The sequence below is a fragment of the Bos indicus genome, chromosome 22 (assembly GCF_029378745.1).
Source record: "Bos indicus isolate NIAB-ARS_2022 breed Sahiwal x Tharparkar chromosome 22, NIAB-ARS_B.indTharparkar_mat_pri_1.0, whole genome shotgun sequence".
Classification (NCBI taxonomy): Eukaryota; Metazoa; Chordata; class Mammalia; order Artiodactyla; family Bovidae; genus Bos; species Bos indicus.
The window spans coordinates 45,987,334-46,004,106 of NC_091781.1; the positions used below are offsets into that span (position 1 = coordinate 45,987,334).

General features: G+C 43.4%; 1 protein-coding gene across 4 annotated transcripts in view; it reads right to left on the reverse strand.

The window, feature by feature from the left end:
- CACNA2D3 (calcium voltage-gated channel auxiliary subunit alpha2delta 3) overlaps nt 1-16,773 on the reverse strand; it is an 898,858-nt gene that overhangs the window by 161,539 nt on the left and 720,546 nt on the right. For all 4 annotated transcript variants that reach the window (XM_070776473.1, XM_070776472.1, XM_070776475.1 and 1 more), the window contains 7 exons: nt 15,329-15,412; nt 10,377-10,448; nt 10,054-10,115; nt 8,611-8,678; nt 4,850-4,895; nt 4,594-4,691; nt 2,390-2,483 (listed from right to left, as the gene is read on the reverse strand). In XM_070776473.1, the coding sequence (XP_070632574.1) occupies nt 2,390-2,483; nt 4,594-4,691; nt 4,850-4,895; nt 8,611-8,678; nt 10,054-10,115; nt 10,377-10,448; nt 15,329-15,412 (524 nt within the window). The remainder of the gene's footprint in view (nt 1-2,389; nt 2,484-4,593; nt 4,692-4,849; nt 4,896-8,610; nt 8,679-10,053; nt 10,116-10,376; nt 10,449-15,328; nt 15,413-16,773) is intronic.

A 16,773-nucleotide genomic window follows, 5' to 3' on the forward strand; every position in this document is an offset into this window, starting at 1 on the left:
TTTACCCTCACCATCAACCCCAGACAGATGAGGAATGAAATGACTTCTGTAAATAGTCCGACAGGAGGCCATGCATAGGAACTCTAAGGAAGGCCTTAGCAAAGAAAACTCATTTGAAGATTCACCGAAGGTTTTTTTCAACAGTCAAGGTAAATTTTATGTTTGAACATGTTCTTCAGGGTATTCTCAGGGCTTACTTCTTCAAAACAAAGCAAATAATCTTTTGCCAAATATACAGTTTTATGCTACCAAAAAAGTATGAAGAGGATACTGATTCTTGAGTTTGCTTCCCTGCCCTAGATGCCAGTAGCAATCTGATTCAAAGCTTTATCCATGTCATCTTCAATATAAGATCATTTAGTTACTTGATCTCTGATGGTTGTCAAAGTGGTCAATACTACTTCCAAGTACTTAAGGGATGAATAAAAACCAACACTATGTATTAGTTTCTGTTCATAGCCTACACCAAGTAGGAAAGCCAGGCTGCCCAATCAGTAACAGATGTGGACTACAAAGCAAGCTACCATTTCGGAAATCTCTAGCATCTGTTAGGGGTGAATCAGCAATCTTTGCACCGGATTTTAAGTTTCCCGAGAACCTAAAAGAAACATTCCCACTAGAGAATGCAATCACAGAAAAGGTTGACTCTTTCCAGATCTCCCAGGGAATAAGATGCATGCAGGTAAGCAGTCCAAGTATACCCCTCAAATATAATGAGAGTAGTTAGTCATAACTTTTGGACTCCAGATTCACATATTAAACTACCTACCTTACATTTTTTCTTAGGAGTCATTTTAACCTTAAAATGTCTAGAAAAGAATTCTGTCCATGTCTAGTCCCAAGGTTGTTCTTGCTTCCTTGTCTCTGGACCGAGGAAATAGCATGACTATCTACATAGGTATTCATGCCATAAACCTGAGAATGATTCTTGAAAGCTCAGCCTCCCTCCCCTCACACCGTGAACTCAGCACCAAGTCCTGGGGGTCTTACTTTCAAAGCATGTCTCTAGTGCATCTCTTCTCTCTGTGCCCACAGCCACTGCCTTGGTCCCAGTGACAAATCCCTTGAACTGCTACCATAGATATATATAGATAGATAGATAGATATTTACCCTCATTACACTCTACTATTTACATATCAGCAGAAGGATTTTTGTAATGCAAATTTGATCATCTACTTCTTAAAATCTTAAAATGTCCTTAAAATTCTTCAGGGATTTTCCAATATTCTGACTATAATGTCCGAAATCTTTAACCTGATTCCCAATGTTCTAAACCATCAGGGCCCAATGAACCCTTGTCTCCTGACATCTTCCAGCCTACCCTCCACAATTCAGCTCTGCTGGCCTTCTTTAAATTCCTCAACTGTCCAAATAGCCTCTTACCTCAGGGTCTTGCACATGCTGTTCCATTTCTCTGGAATTCTCCTACAGAATACTTGAACTAGTTCCTTGTCTCAAAAGCCTTTCCTTTCTTCTATCTCCACTCTAGGTCTCATTACAGTCTACATGTCTAATTTTCCCTTCATAATTATCACAATTCTCAATCACACTATATATCACAGGCACCACGATGATAAGGACTATGTTTGATTGAGTTATTTCCATTTCACCAATGTCTGGCCCAGTGCTTGTCACATAACAGACATGCAATCAATATTTGATGAATGAATGAATGAAAATGAGAGCAGAGTGAATGACAGACCCAATAGAGGAGAAGAGACAAAAGGGAAAATAAAAGAAGGAAAGGAGCGAATAAAGAATAAAAAAGGAGGGAGAACTGAATAATATATGACATGAAGGTAAAGGACAAAAGGAACTTTTTAAAAATTTTTAATCATTAACACGCTACTTAAAGTAGTAAAATAATAATAATAATAATAAGCTACTGAAGCACTTCTCACCCTAGTCTTTGACAACTTTCATTGGTTGCCCCCCTCCCCCTACATACTCCACTTCAGAAATGAAACCGCAGGGTTATATTTGACACCTTAATGAAATAGAGCTCTCACTTTCCTGTCCTCCTCACAACCTAGCCTGGCCCAGATCCCAAGTTCCCCCCAGACTGTGAAGGAGAGGGAGCCATGGCAGGGCAGGAAGCAAAATGCTCCTTCCGCCTCCCTCTCTCTCTCTCGGAAGTGTCACCCTACTTCAACAGACCAAATTTCATGTAATGTTAAAATTCAAACAAATTGTATGTCAAACCCAGGAGCTTGCCATCCAAGTCAGAGCCGCTAATCTGCTCTAGCTCTTGTGGTTTGGAGCTTTGGGGAAAATTAAAGAACTTTAACACCAGCCTCCTAAAGCAACTTTAGTTCTTTAAACCATAACCATATTTCGGACGGCTTGTGGGGAAATGGCCATGAAAAGGGGACATGTGCAACCACTTACTCAGATTTGTTGAGGGCAAGGCTGGTCCAATAGGCTTCAATGGGAGCACTCACCACGGCATCAAAAAGGACTTCCTGTATCAATTCTTTATCACCTGTTGGGAAGGACAGACTTGAAAAGACGGCTTTGGCTGGACCCCAAACTACAGCACGAGAGGTGCTCACCAGGCTCATTTTGCAGTATCTGCAGGCTACTATCTCCTATGGTGTGTTGCTGTGCTAACTGCCTACCAGGTGAGAATATGAAACAGCTCTGACACCTGATACACCATAAGACAAGGGCCCCCAAAGCATCTGGATAAGACGATAGTAAATTGAGAATGCTGGGTGTCTCACACTACAAGTTTTCACTTTCCCTCCCCATCGAGTAAGTTGATGCCATAGACCAGCAAGCCAACTCTGGGACTTGGAGACTAGAAGGCAGCACTCCTCAGAAAGTTTTCTCTTTTCATCCCCATTTCTGCCCTCTATCAAAATTTGCAATTCTTCAGGGCCCTGATCTTGATTGTAAGGGAGAAGGATATGATAGCTAATTATTTCTGGGACTCTTATTTTGTGACTTCTTCCATCTAAGCTTTTATTTATTTATTTATTTCCATCCTAAAGTGGGACATCCATCCTTATCCAGATGAGTTCTTGATAGAGCTCTGTGGAAGAGGATGAGAAATCGGGAGGGTATCATGAGTCTAGCAGAGGCATCCTAAAACACTCCAGCTTTATCACCTACAGCAGCCCAGTCCTCACCGTGGCTGGTGGCCAAGAAGATGGTGCAGCTTTGCTGTAAAAGCAAAACCTGGAAACAACTCATCATGAAATAGACAATGAATAAATTGAGACATAGTTACATAGTAGAATACCACATAGTAATTCAAGTAAATGCATCAGAGCTAAATTATCAACACAAATCTCAAAAATATAATGTATGATGAGTGAAACGTAGGTTGCAGGATAACATATACAATATATATAAATTTTATTATACAAAGTAATGAACATAATGGCGTATAATGGATATGGATACATAGGTATATATGTATATATTTGGTGTATATATATATATATATATATATATATACACACACACACACAATGCATGGGAATGATGAATAAATACAGGGTGGTAATTCTCTCTGAGAGGTAAATGGGATCACATAGGGGGCACTCAGGGTCTTCAACATTATCTTTGATATTTCATTCCTTAAAAAGTACCTGCAGCAAATATGGCAAAAAGTTTAAAATTTGACAAAGCTGGATGGTAAATGTAAGTGCTTCTTTATATCAGTGTTCCACTTTTGTTTCTTAAATATATCACTCAAATAGGCAAATAAAATGAAAAATTGAGTCCACATGATGTCCATCTGATGCTTTCTCTACTAGAGCATATCCCAAAAAGTAAATCCATTTCATGAAGATGTGGTTTGGATGTGGATAATCTTACACCTCTCATAGGGCTGTTAGGGTTTTCTGTAAGATAAGACGTGCAAAGAACTTCTCATGTCACTAATAAGTAGTATCTGCTAGGGGTAGGGCTGAGTGCCATGCTCATTTCTGGTGAGTCCCTTGTGCCCAAACTTTCACTACTGGAATTAATCAACATAAACCTGTGTTTGTCCAGGGGACTCGTCTTACGCTTGGTGAGCATCAGGCCTGCTGCTGCTCTCTCCTTGCCCCACTCCTTCTCCCCCTGCACCAGCTACTGGCCATTTGATTCACCGAGCTCCCTGAGAGGGCACTTGGTGGGAGGAGGGGCAGCAGAATGTACACTGCAAGAGGCAACATGTCACAGTGGCAGTCCCACTCTGGACAGAAACCAGGAGACCTAGAGTATGGCCTTGAATGAGACAAGTCTTATTTTCAGCCCTTGTGCCTCATTTGCAAAATAAGGGAGTAGCTGTTGGTAGTCTCCTTCCAACTGTAACATTTTCATTCTACTCGGGTGCTTGACTAAATGGTTTGGTAATAGGACACATCCAATGTGAAGGGTTAAAATGGGATTGGGGATCTGCATGACTCTTGGCAACCCACATTCTTTCTCCTGTTCCCATAGGAAGCAGCCACTTGGCTGGATTTCTTGTGACTGATCACCTTTGCCAAAGCAAAGCTTCCCTTGAAAACTAGAGAAAGTATAGTTTTGAGTTCATCCACACCCCCCTCCACTACCCAACCGCCACGTGCACAAACATGTGCATTTGAAAGCACACTCACATTGGAGCAGAGGTTCTTTGCCTTTGAGGTAGAGTTTAATAGCTTCTAGCTGAGACAGATGACGGTGCTCTGGGTGTAGGTCAGTGTTGCAGTAGGACCTAGGAATGTGACATGGCCCAAAACAAGAATGTGTACATATTTATAGCATCACTTTCTTTTGCCTTTGAATCAGGAGAACTGGGCAAGGGAGTACAGGCAACTTGAAATCAAAGAGGACAATAAAGACCAATGCTGAGAAGGACTGTTTCATTCTTACCATTCGTCTGCCAAGGACACATCAGGGTGTTCTAAGTCATGCAGGCCTGGAGGTCAAGAAGAAGGGCGTCATGAGTATGTATCATCTGTGTGGGGCACTGACTCCCCGCATTCTCTTCTATGCTTCAAATGTTCTGGGGTTAAGGCCATGGGGATAGGGGGTTAAGAGTAGGCATCAATCCCAAAGACATCTGCCTGGGAAAAGGGACTCTGCACACAGGAAATATTTTTATCTCAGGCAGAACCTTCCCCCAACTTCCACTTCATTCAGCCACTACTGCAACTTCCCCAGAGTCTCCCAGAAACTTAACTCCTTGAAGATAAATGATGCACCAGTGAGTCCTGGGAAAGAAGCTTAGCACAACAGTGGAGACACCAACTTTGGAGGCCCATACAGTACAGCCTGAGTCAGGAATTTGAGTGAGCCCCTAAACTCCTGTGTCATGTCAGCAGGTTGCTTTACTTTTCTAAATGTCAGTTTCTTTTTGTGAAAAACATAATAATAATCGTCCCTAAGGGACAGGTGATTTTGCAGGTGAAACTATAGGTTGAATGGTATGAGACTGCAAAAACTCAACTGTTTTTAACCAGCAAAACCTGCTAGGTGATACAGGATCCTAAGTAGAAATGAGTTGTCAGTCTCTGAGAGGTAGTTAGGAGAACAGAGGCTTGCAGGGAATTGGAGAGTGTTTATAGAATGCTCGAGATGCCCTAAGTGTACGAAATCACTCTTTCTCCTTGTGTCTTTACGTGACTTCACTTTCATGGGTCATCAGCAGACACACACTTCTAAGTGACCACCTCAGCAACTCCACTAACTGAGAATGGCAGTTTCCCTCATGACCAATGATATCTTACTGCGCTCAGGATTCCAGTATCCTCCTCAAACACAAATGTACAAAATAAATAGCAAACTACTAGAACTAGCATCACATACTCCTGTTTGATTTCATAGTTAGTTGGGAATAAATTATATAGAATATCATCCTATATGACACAAGTGGCCACATCCTGGCTCCAACACCTACTGGCGGAATGAGATTGGGAATGTCACTGATAGTGCCAAAGGTCATAAACTACACCAGAGGGTTGAATGGGATAGTGATTAGTCCCTAGGGCAATCCATGCATCAATCCATGCTTTCTTCCCTTTCTTGCTTCTTCCACTCCTCCCTCCCTCCCTTCCATTCTTCCTTCAGTTTATTTATGGAGCATCAACTATGAGCCAGGTACTATTGTAAGTCTGCTGCTGCTGCTGCTAAGTCACTTCAGTCATGTCCAACTCTGTGCGACCCCATAGACAGCAGCCCACCAGGCTCCCCTGTCCCTGGGATTCTCCAGGCAAGAACACTGGAGTGGGTTGCCATTTCCTTCTCCAATGGATGAAAGTGAAAAGTTAAAGTGAAGTCACTCAGTCATGTCCAACCCTCAGCGACCCCACAGACTGCAGGATTTTCCAGGCAAGAGTACTGGAGTGGGGTGCCATTGCCTTCTTCGATTGTATGTCTACGGCCTTGAAAACATAACAGAGACCAAAAGAAAAAGCACTAATTGTCTCATGATATTTACTTTCTAGTGGCAGAAAAGAGATAAGAATATAAAGTTAAAATACATAGCTTATCACTAGTGAGGACTATGAAGTTAAGGGAGAGAATGAAGCAAGGAGAGAGGGTACCAAGATATGGGGAGGGATGAGGGGGTGTCAGTGTTAACTTTTGGAGTCCAGGATGCTTCACTGAGACAGTGACTTTAAGCAAAGACCTGCAAGAGGTGAGGGGAGAGCCAGGGAGTAACTGAGGTGCTCGCGGCAGAAGGAATCACAGGTGCAGAGGCCCTGAACTGGATCTCGCCTTCCTGGAATATTGGGTTAATGATATCAATTCTATATATATTTCTAGTTTCTGTTCTCATCAGTCTTCATCTACAAATCTCTCTGCCTAGACCCTAAAGGGAAGATCTTTTTGATTGCTTCCTCTCTGAGCTCCTAGACCACCAAGGAAATATGGCTGTTTTCTAACTCTCTCACCTCCAATTTAGAGACTCCTGACAAAATCACATCTCTCTTGATTGATAATGCTGACAATAATAACATTAGCTCTAACTGACTGAACAAGTACTGTGTACAACATATCTGTATCAAGATTGTGTGTGTGTGTGTGTGTGTGTGTGTGTGTGTGTGTGCGTGCATGCACAAGTGCTCAGTCATATGCTCTTGGAGACTCCATGGACTGTAGCCTGCCAGGCTCCTCTGTCCACGGAATTCTCCAGGCAAGAATATTGCAGTGGGTAGTCATTCCCCTCTCCAAGGGATTTCCTGACTAAGGGATTGAACCTACATTTCCAGCATTGCAGGCAGATTCTTTACCATCTGAGCCACCAGGGACTGTTCTGACCATAAGCTATTTCCTCACCTTGACCTCAGATGGCTTAGATGTGAATTTTCTGTCTTCATGTGCTGGACATCTACAGAGTCACACGTAGCTCATGGAGCCAGAAAATTAAAGAAATTTTTAAAAAAGACCCCTGAGAATACATCCTGTTGAGTATTTTGCTCAAATCACAAAGTTGCCTGTTTTTTTCTTGCCTGTCTTTAGGAAGAGGGAGGACATACTTGATTGCCTCTGCAGTGGGGACACTCTGAGCTTTGTCCGGGTCAAAATGACCCACATTCACTCTCCTTCCCATTCCTTAAGATCTCACCATCAGTTGAGAGATAAAACCCAAAGTCCATGAAACATTGTGGGGACACTGGGCAGTAGACAGAAGGCCATATATGGAACCTGCCATTTCAGGGATTTCCAGTCTCCTATTCCTTCTCTGCTACATCACTGGAATGAATCACAAAGCAGTCCAGCTTCTGGAAGTTCATGACACTCATTTGTAACCAGTTCTAACCCATAAAAGCTGGATTGTAACTGACCTTCCCACTCTTGGCATGCTCCCTGAGGATACCCAGGATACCCACACTCCCTGAGGATACCCAAAAAGAACACCGGTCTGGTCCAGCCCCTTCTCTGTCAAGATGCAAAATTTAACACCTGGGTAGGGCCACTCTGGGAGTGAAGCCTTTCACAGGCTAGCCCCAGCGTTCCTTATGAGCTGGTGATACTGGTAAAGATAACTTCTCTGAGCTACTGGGTTGTTGGAAGATGTAAAGGACAGTATGGGGGAGACAGCAGTTTTAAAGATTAAAGGGCTGTAACAACTGCTACCATTTCCTGGGAGTTCCCAGTGCACTGGTGCTTTATGAAGACAAGAAGAGCTAAGAACCTCAAGATGCTCCTTATTCCTTTTGACTTAGATAAATCATTTGAATGATCACATTTCCCTTGGACCTAGGCTGCCTCAAAACACAAGGGAAATTTGTAGCTCAATGTGGAGAAGACTAAGGCTTGCCTACCTTTGTTTTCCTTTTCCTGGGCTTGAGTTTTTATGCTAATTCATATTTTTCTTGGTACTGATTTTTATGTATGAGAAGAATACAGCCGGTAGATGGATGGTTCCTATGAGTTGCCTCGACAACTTTGTGGATAAAAGCATCACATAAATAAATGAAACCATAAGGAAAGCCCCCACTATCTGGGAGTCCCAGGCATCTGAAACAGTCTAAGAGAGCAAGGTAAAATCAGGGCGGGTAAATGGTTGAGTCAAACGTCCATGAGAAAAAGGGCTGGATAGCTCAGCAAATTCTTCAGCTAACCCAATGGCTTCAGGGCTTTCTTCCCACATGAAAGGATTAAGATGGATAAAGACAGCATCTTACCTTCTTCAATAGTTACATTCCCTCGGAAGAAATATTTCCCATGGCCTCTGGAGAGCGCCACACCTAAACTGTGCAGAGAAACAAAGCAGACCTTGAAATCCATAACATTGACTGGAACAGCCTTGTTGGCTAACTTTCTATTTTCCATTTTCACATTTCCATTTCATGTTCTGTAAGCAATTTTTTTTTTTTTCAGAAGTTTACTTTCAAAACCCCACTGATTAGAGTTGGTGCTGGTCTTTCTTAGATTTGATCAGCTGCTTCAGTGTAATTTCTGATCGGAAGTGCAGCAGCAATGGGTGGCTCTCGAGTATGTTTAAAAGAAGTGTGGCGGCTGCTACAAGCCCTTGAGCAAGCCTTTCTCTTAGATGCTTTTGTAAGAGCTACATACCCTAATAATCTTCATTACCGCTTTATGCATCCCTACATTTAGCCACACCAGGGTCTTTCCAGACTGTAGAGTTTGAGATGAGGGAAAATTAACCCCTTTCTAATGGCAAAAATGAACACTTTTGCTGTCACTTGAATGTAGCCACATGACTGTATGGTGGGTTTCTTTGCCCAACCCTCTTCCTTGTCTGATAGATTTTTCACATTCTCACACTCAAAAGTCTTGATTTAAGCTCCTTCCTTTTTCATCTAAAGTCAGAGAATATGTTTTGATAACACAATCTCATCGTTTGGCAAACCCACTTAGCAGTCACGTGTTTCCTCAAGTGCTCTGGTTCCAAATAGAATTCACCCAAGATCCCTGGCCATATACGACAACACCACCACAGATTTTATTAAGATGGATCCAGAGTCAGTAAACTCTTTTTTTCCCCTGAGCTTTGTGAGGCATCAGTTGAAGAACACAAAGAAGTCCTACCAAAATAACTTTTTACAAAAAGCATTATCACACTAAGTTAATAGCGGGAAACTTTAGAATGCTACATAAGAAAGCAGGCAAGCGGGCAAGTGCATTTTTCAAGACTTTTACAAAGAGAAATAACAGGATTGAAAGGCAGACAAGCACAGAGGAACAGTACGGAGAAATTAAAACCGAAGCACAACACGTAGGGATGAATATGCTGCCTCGAAGTGTGAAGGATTGCTTTTTGATCATGGAAATAAAGGGCAGCAAGTTAGATGGTTAAGGACCCTGGTAACCCGCTGAATTTATCTCTCCACCCTTAGTTGGAACCCCAAAGCTTATTTGCTTGATAATGAGATGCAAAGCCATGGCAAATTGAATGAGTTCTCCTAGGTGAGCCTGAACCATTTTTCCCCTTATGGAAAACAAAAACAAAAGCAGCCTGGGAAAAGCCCCTTCCTCACTCTTTCCAGCCTTTAGGCAGGATGTTTGGTTATCTTCAGATGATGAGCTCTGAGAGTGTCAGCAGGTTTTGTACAAACACAACTGATGGGTCTGATGGAATGTCCATGTATTATGGTCAGCTCTACCTGAAAGGAGTACCCTTGATGTCTGTATAATAGTAGTCATTTGTCATCACCAAAACCCGTTTCTAGATTGAAAAAACAAAAAAAGGTCGTAGAGAAAAGAAAACATGGTTAGTCTGCTAGGTGAAGTTTTCAGAAATAAATAAAAATAAATGGACACACTATGATCAGGTTAACAGTACTACATGAATCTTGTTTGAGATAAGTAAAGACAAGAGAAAAATGAGCTCAGTGAACGATATTTACTCCAGATAGAGCTTTCAAAGCTAATTTTTCACAGTGGTTTGTTTTAAATTAAGCGGCAAGAATGTTTGAGAAAAATGTACCCCTTTGTCCACTGTCTTCTTCACCTCCATGGAAAACTTCCCGGTCTTTCTATTCACCATGGCATTTCTTAACTAAAATGATAAAAAAAATTGGGGTTAGTGCTTCCCAGGGTTACCATATTGTCTTGGACACCTTTTACCATCTAGCTTGAATGCATCTTTGGTGGCTTGGGTATGCAGGGCTGGGTGTATACACAGCTTGGTGTACTTTTGCAGTAAGTCTAAATACTATTCTCAGATCTCTGAAATGGGGCTTTGGAAGAATAAACATCCAACTGCTCTTGTCTAGGGGGAGAGAGGCTAATAAAAATAAATAAAGGACCATCAACCTCAATTTGGGGTGTTCATGTAAACCTCAGGGCAACAGTGGCCAAAAAAACCTTTTCAATGTTAAATCCTGAGAGTCAGGGAACGAACCCCCAGCAAACACTAAAATACTCATGAAGCTAGGAAGTCTCAGGGCACAAGTTACATTTTCACAAAGGGTATTGGTTTGTTATGGAGAAAATCATTTTTCAAAACACAATCAAGTTAAAGATATTTTCCTATATAGTAGTTTTTTGTTTGGTTGGTTGTTTTCAAAAGCCAACCATCTGGAAGATAGGGATTAGCTTTTCACAGCATGAACCATCTTCAAATACTCTCTGAGAAATCTAGGCCACTGAAAAGCCTGGCTGAGACTGATGGGCAGTGAACGGGGCAACCCTGCATCTGATTTTTGAAGGTCTCATCTGGGAACCGTGAGCCTCCGTCCCTTCCCCCACCCCTGGCTGATCTCTGCTAATTACTTGTGGCCCTTCTGTGAGTTCAGAGAAGGACAGCAGACACAGTGATGAAAGATGTGCCATCATGGGCACCAATAGGAGACGACGGGAAGGCCATTTAATGAAATAGGAGCAAATGCTGACATGCCACAGCCTGTCAGGAAAGGCTTTTTCCCAGCCCCGTGCTTGTTTTTTTTTCTTTTAATTCTTTCCCCTCTTTCCTCCTTTGAGGAGCTTGAATAAGATCTGGCCGATAGAGAACTGCAGTGCTTGCAAGCAACCTAAATTTGATGCGGGGCCTGTCTAGATTTGGGTTCACATTCCCATCTTCTGTGCAAGAGAGTAAAAGCATAATTTTTAGCTGGAGGCATGTATAAAATAAAACATATATTTTACTCTAGATATTTTTTAACAACACATAATGGGCATTTCTGGAAATATTTTCCCATTTTAACTTTTGTGGTTTTGGATGGGGAGAGCTGGTCCTAATTAAGTCTACTTTCTAACTCTTAAGAACAGCTCGATTTATCTTTGACATGGTTTTCATTTTTCCTCTTTCTGGTGCCTGCCTAAAGCCATTTGGGACCTGCCCCTCTCACATTCCCCAGGCGAGTCAGAGATTAGGTAAGCTTCTCCATGCCTCAGCGCCGCCCCACCCCCAACTCCCAGTAGCTAAGGATGATCCGAGCCAGGACCTGGGAGGGTCCAAGGCCAGGGTCACTAATACTTTCTGAAGGCAGATGCTTAGATGATTAGTCTAGTCTTTCCCTTTCCTTTGGGCTTCCCTGCTGGGTCAGATGGTAAAGAGTCTGCCTGCAGTGCAGGAGACCTGGGTTCAATCCCTGGGTAGGGAAGATGCCCTGGAGAAGGAAATGGCAACACACTTCAGTATCCCTTGCCTGGACAATTCCAAGGAGGAGGAGTCTGGTGGGCTATCCTCCATGGAGTCACACAGAGTCAGACATTGAGTGACTTCACTTTCTTTCTTTCCCTTTCCTTCAGTTATAATAGGGCTTCCCTGGTGGCGCAGAGGTTAAAGCGTCTGCCTGTAATGTGGGAGACCTGGGTTCAATCCCTGGGTCGGGAAGATCCCCTGGAGAAGGAAATGGTAACCTACTCCAGTATTCTTGCCTGGAGAATCCCATGGACAGAGGAGCTTGGTGGGCTACAGTCCACGGGTCTCAAAGAGTTGGACACGACTGAGTGGCTTCACTTTCACTTTCAGTTATAATGGAAACAGATTACACTTACTGAACACTGAGGCAGGACAGCACTGTAATTCAGAAATGGACTCTGGAGCCAGAAGTTTGAACAGATCACTTACCCCCACTGTGCCTCAATATCTCTTTCTGCGAAATGGTATTAATGATAGCACATGTCTCATAAAGCTGCAGTGCGAATCTGACGAGCTAGTATGTAGAAGAGTGCCTCGTACACCCTAAGCATTCATAGGTGCAAGCTGTCCTCCACGGTCATCCTCAGCAGCAGCAGCATCTTCATTATTATCCCCCTCTCTTTTCTTTCATGTCAGACTCCTCTCAATAGCTTAAAATGTTAGGATTCAAACTCAAGTTTGCTTGACACAGATATGACCTCACATCATTTTTGGAAGCACATAGGGTCTATGTTATAAATGTGGTCATGAAATTAAACAACAAGCCTAGCTGCCAAAAGAAGTAGGATGCTCCTTCCAAGAATTTCTCCACAGCTGGGCAGACACATGCTGCTTCTTCCTCGACTCTGCCTGTCTGGTGCTTTCAAGATCTTGACTTAAATTGCCCTCTGCTACATATGTGCAAACCCCATTGGCAGACACATGGGCACGTGGGATCTTGTGTAGCCTTCACAAAGATGCTTCGCATAGATTCCAGAATTCTCTAATCAAGGATGTGCAAATTTCTAGGAGAGAAATGGTAACTTGGGTTTTCACAATCAAGCACATTGAGAGTGAAGGAATTCATGTCTCAAATGTACCTTCTTTTCAAGCAGACGAGAGACCCAAATTAAACACGCACAACCAGAGACTTACTGGTGAAGAATAAGAGCACTGACTTGCTAAAGCTGTGGGAACTCTGAAGGCAGACACAGAATCCAGTTCTGGCAATCATATTAAGGTGAGGAACATGGCCAGGAAGCCAATGACAAAGGACAAAAAGGGCAAGGAAACAGAAAGCATCTGTCAAATCATTGTTAAAGGTGATATCAGCTCACGGAAAATTAACCTGGGCACAGGTGATGATGACTCGACAACTGGGGTACAGATGAGCCAAGTAATAAATCCCTTCAGGAAACCTGCAAAGGATAAGTGCAGGTGTCAGCCTAGTGTTTAACGAGCAGAAGGCCAGCTTCCTGGATGTGGGGACTCCCCAGTAAGAATGAGCGTCAAGTTTGCCTCCCGTGTCAATTAAAATGTAAAAAAAACGAAGGAAGGGATGGAGAAGCATGCTGATGACAGGGTTCAAAACTTCTTGGAAAGAAAACAAAAAGATGCAGAGAAGTCAAAATAAAACAACTGATGGAAAGGGAAGAGAAAGCAAACTAATGGAAAGCACCCTTTAAAATTACATGATACAGTTTAGCAACAGACATACATTAATAAGAAGGTTATCTGAGGGTTGATAATGCCAAGAATAATACTAGTAACAGCTACCACTCAGAATGCTCATAGTGTCTGAGCAACAATGTTGACACTTCTGTATCTTTCAATATAGTAACACACTAGCATTCACAATGGTTCTGTGAGGTACTACTGCTATCTTACTCATTTGACTGAGAAAATAGAACCTATACCAAAATTGAGATGTAGAGAAAATAATGGTTTGCCCGAGACCAACAGCCAGCAAATAGCAGAGGTGGGGCTTGAAACCAGGCAGGCAAATGCCTGAACTGCATTCCTCAGGACTGCGTAGCCTGCTTCTTGATAGGAGCAGGTTGAAAGGATAGGACATGTACGTTAGGTGCGGTATAATCAAAAGACCCAGACGTGAATTCTGATGATGATGTCTAAAGAACAAGAAGATATAAAACTATACCAGGTCACTGAGCTGACATGACGTCAGGTCACCAGCACTTGGGAAAAGAGAATGGATGAAGAAATAGACTTTTTTTTTTAATCAAACAGCAAAGATTTTGTCTGAATTGGGGTTTAAAAGAGATAGCCCAGATGAAGAAGGAAATAGGGTAAATGTCTAAAACAGATATGATTCTTGCATTTTACAAGCAAGGAAAAATCTCAGAGATTTATGCTAGCTAAGTAATGTCCAGGTTGCAGAGGATATGAAGAGAGGAAAAGCAAGCAGCAAGGGGACCATGATCCTGGCTGCATTTCTGAAAGCACAGGAACCCAGCCTATGCGTTTCAAATGGCTCCCCTCAACATCCCTTCGGAAAGCAAAACAGAGGGAGGGGTAGAAACAATGCTAACTCAGTGATGAAGCTCAGAAAAGGACCTCAGACAAATCAGGGAGGTACAAGCAGAGAAACCCTGCCTGGGCATGAAGGCTCCAGATAGAAAGGGAAGAGCAAGTGTCCAGATGTGGACACCCGGGAAGTTAGGATTTAATTAAGGACAGTCTGCCTGGATTCACAAAAGATGGTGTGTCTAACAAATCTGATTTACTGAGGAAGGAACAAGAAGACTGCTGGGGCTAAATCGTGGGCATGAGGAAAACTTTTGATACAGTCCTGAAGGCTGAAGCTGTCTGGGAAACAAGCATGTGTTACTAAAGTGTGGCCTGGAAAGGGGAAAGGCTGGGATGGCCCTGGAAACAGGGTGGTCAACCAAAGAGGAGGAAAGTGGGTCTGCCAAGCCCTGGGTGACATCCTGATAGGTAAACTCTGGCCCTGGCTGTGCAGCTGCCCCGTTAGGCTCTGGCCAGGCTCCCCTTAGGGTCACAGGTCCCATCAATGGCACTCAGAAAGAGTTCAGATTGATCGGCTGCAGAAGGAACCAGAGCCCAAATGCAGATGGTTTTAGACTACACAAAGCAGGCAGGGTGGCTGGAAACCCATTTGCAAGTGGACCTACCAGAGGAGAGTTATAAAACCCCAAATGCATACAAGGGCGCATGGTCTCTGCATCCCTCTGATGGCCAGGTGTTTCTCTGGTGGGCCTCTCTTGACCAGCTCCCAGGCAGAGGAGGGTAAAATGGAGCGTCCATCTCACCAGGCTTGAAATCAAATTGCTTACCACATCATCGCGGTCCTCCCACTCCACCTCAGACAGGTCCACACTACTGTAGTTGGGTTTCCTCCGCTTTTTTCCTTCTTCGTACTGGCAGAAGAGGAAGAGAAAGAAAGCATATGACAAACGAAGAAAATATTTCCGTGAGACCACTGGCCAGGGCAACCTTCACCATCCGAATTCCTGATTCATGCCTGAGGACTGTGAATGGAGGGTACCAGAGAGAAGCAGAGGGGCACTCCTGGGTTTTCAAGATCAGGAAAGCTGAACTGAGTCACTAGCAAACATATGACCTTCCCAGGTGGCACAGTGGTAAAGAATCTGCCTGCCAATGCAGGAGACGCAAGAGATGCCGGTTCAATCCCTGAGTCAGGAATATTCACAGAGAAGGAAATGCCAACCCACTCCAGTGTTCTTGCCTGGAAAATTCCATGGACAGAGGAGCCTGGCAGGCTACAGTCCATGAGCTTGCAGAGTTGGACACCGCTGAGCCGATAGTGAACTGTGGTGTTGGAGAAGACTCTTGAGAGTCCCTTGGACTGCAAACAGATCCAACCAGTCCATTCTGAAGGAGATCAGCCCTGGGATTTCTTTGGAAGGAATGATGCTAAAGCTGAAACTCCAGTACTTTGGCCACCTCATGTGAAGAGTTGACTCATTGGAAAAGACTCTGATGTTGGGAGGGATTGGGGGCAGGAGGAGAAGGGGACGGCAGAGGATGAGATGGCTGGATGGCATCACTGACTCGATGGATGTGAGTCTGAGTGAACTCCGGGAGTTGGTGATGGACAGGGAGGCCTGGTGTGCTGCAATTCATGGGGTCGCGAAGAGTCAGACACGACTGAGCAACTGAACTGAACTGAACTGAACTGAGCTGATAGAGGGGGACTAAGTATACAAGCCAATTCTTTTTTTCACATGAATTTAGCTGGTAGACTCCTTACCTCTAAACATGCCAGGTGCAAAGCAAAGTTTCCCCTCTCCTTGGACATTCTATGTGTGGAATGGAGCCTTTCTCGTCTAATCTAAAGCTTTTATAGCACATACCTTCATGATACAGGATAGGGAATCTTACATAGTCTGTATTCTGATCTCCATATTTGGCCTCAGCATCCTGGTAACATTTCTCAAACACATGGAACCTTCCACTTGCTATCACACTGGCCATAGCAGTGCTGAGATAAGCAGGGCTACTTAACCCGAAGAGCATGGAGACTGGGAATCACTGCCAGATTTAATGGCCATTAGCACATCTCTCTGGAAAAGCTGATGAGTGCATTAATATCACAGGAAGTTTTTTGAGTTTTTTTCCCCTCCTAAAGCACTGGTGTTACAGTCACCTGGCAAGCCTACTATTTTATCAGACAATCCTGTGTCTGGATATTTCTGTGTCTCGGGACTTTAATGCTGTATTTATAATGTAGGAAAGTCTGCCCTCTGCTGCAGGCTCA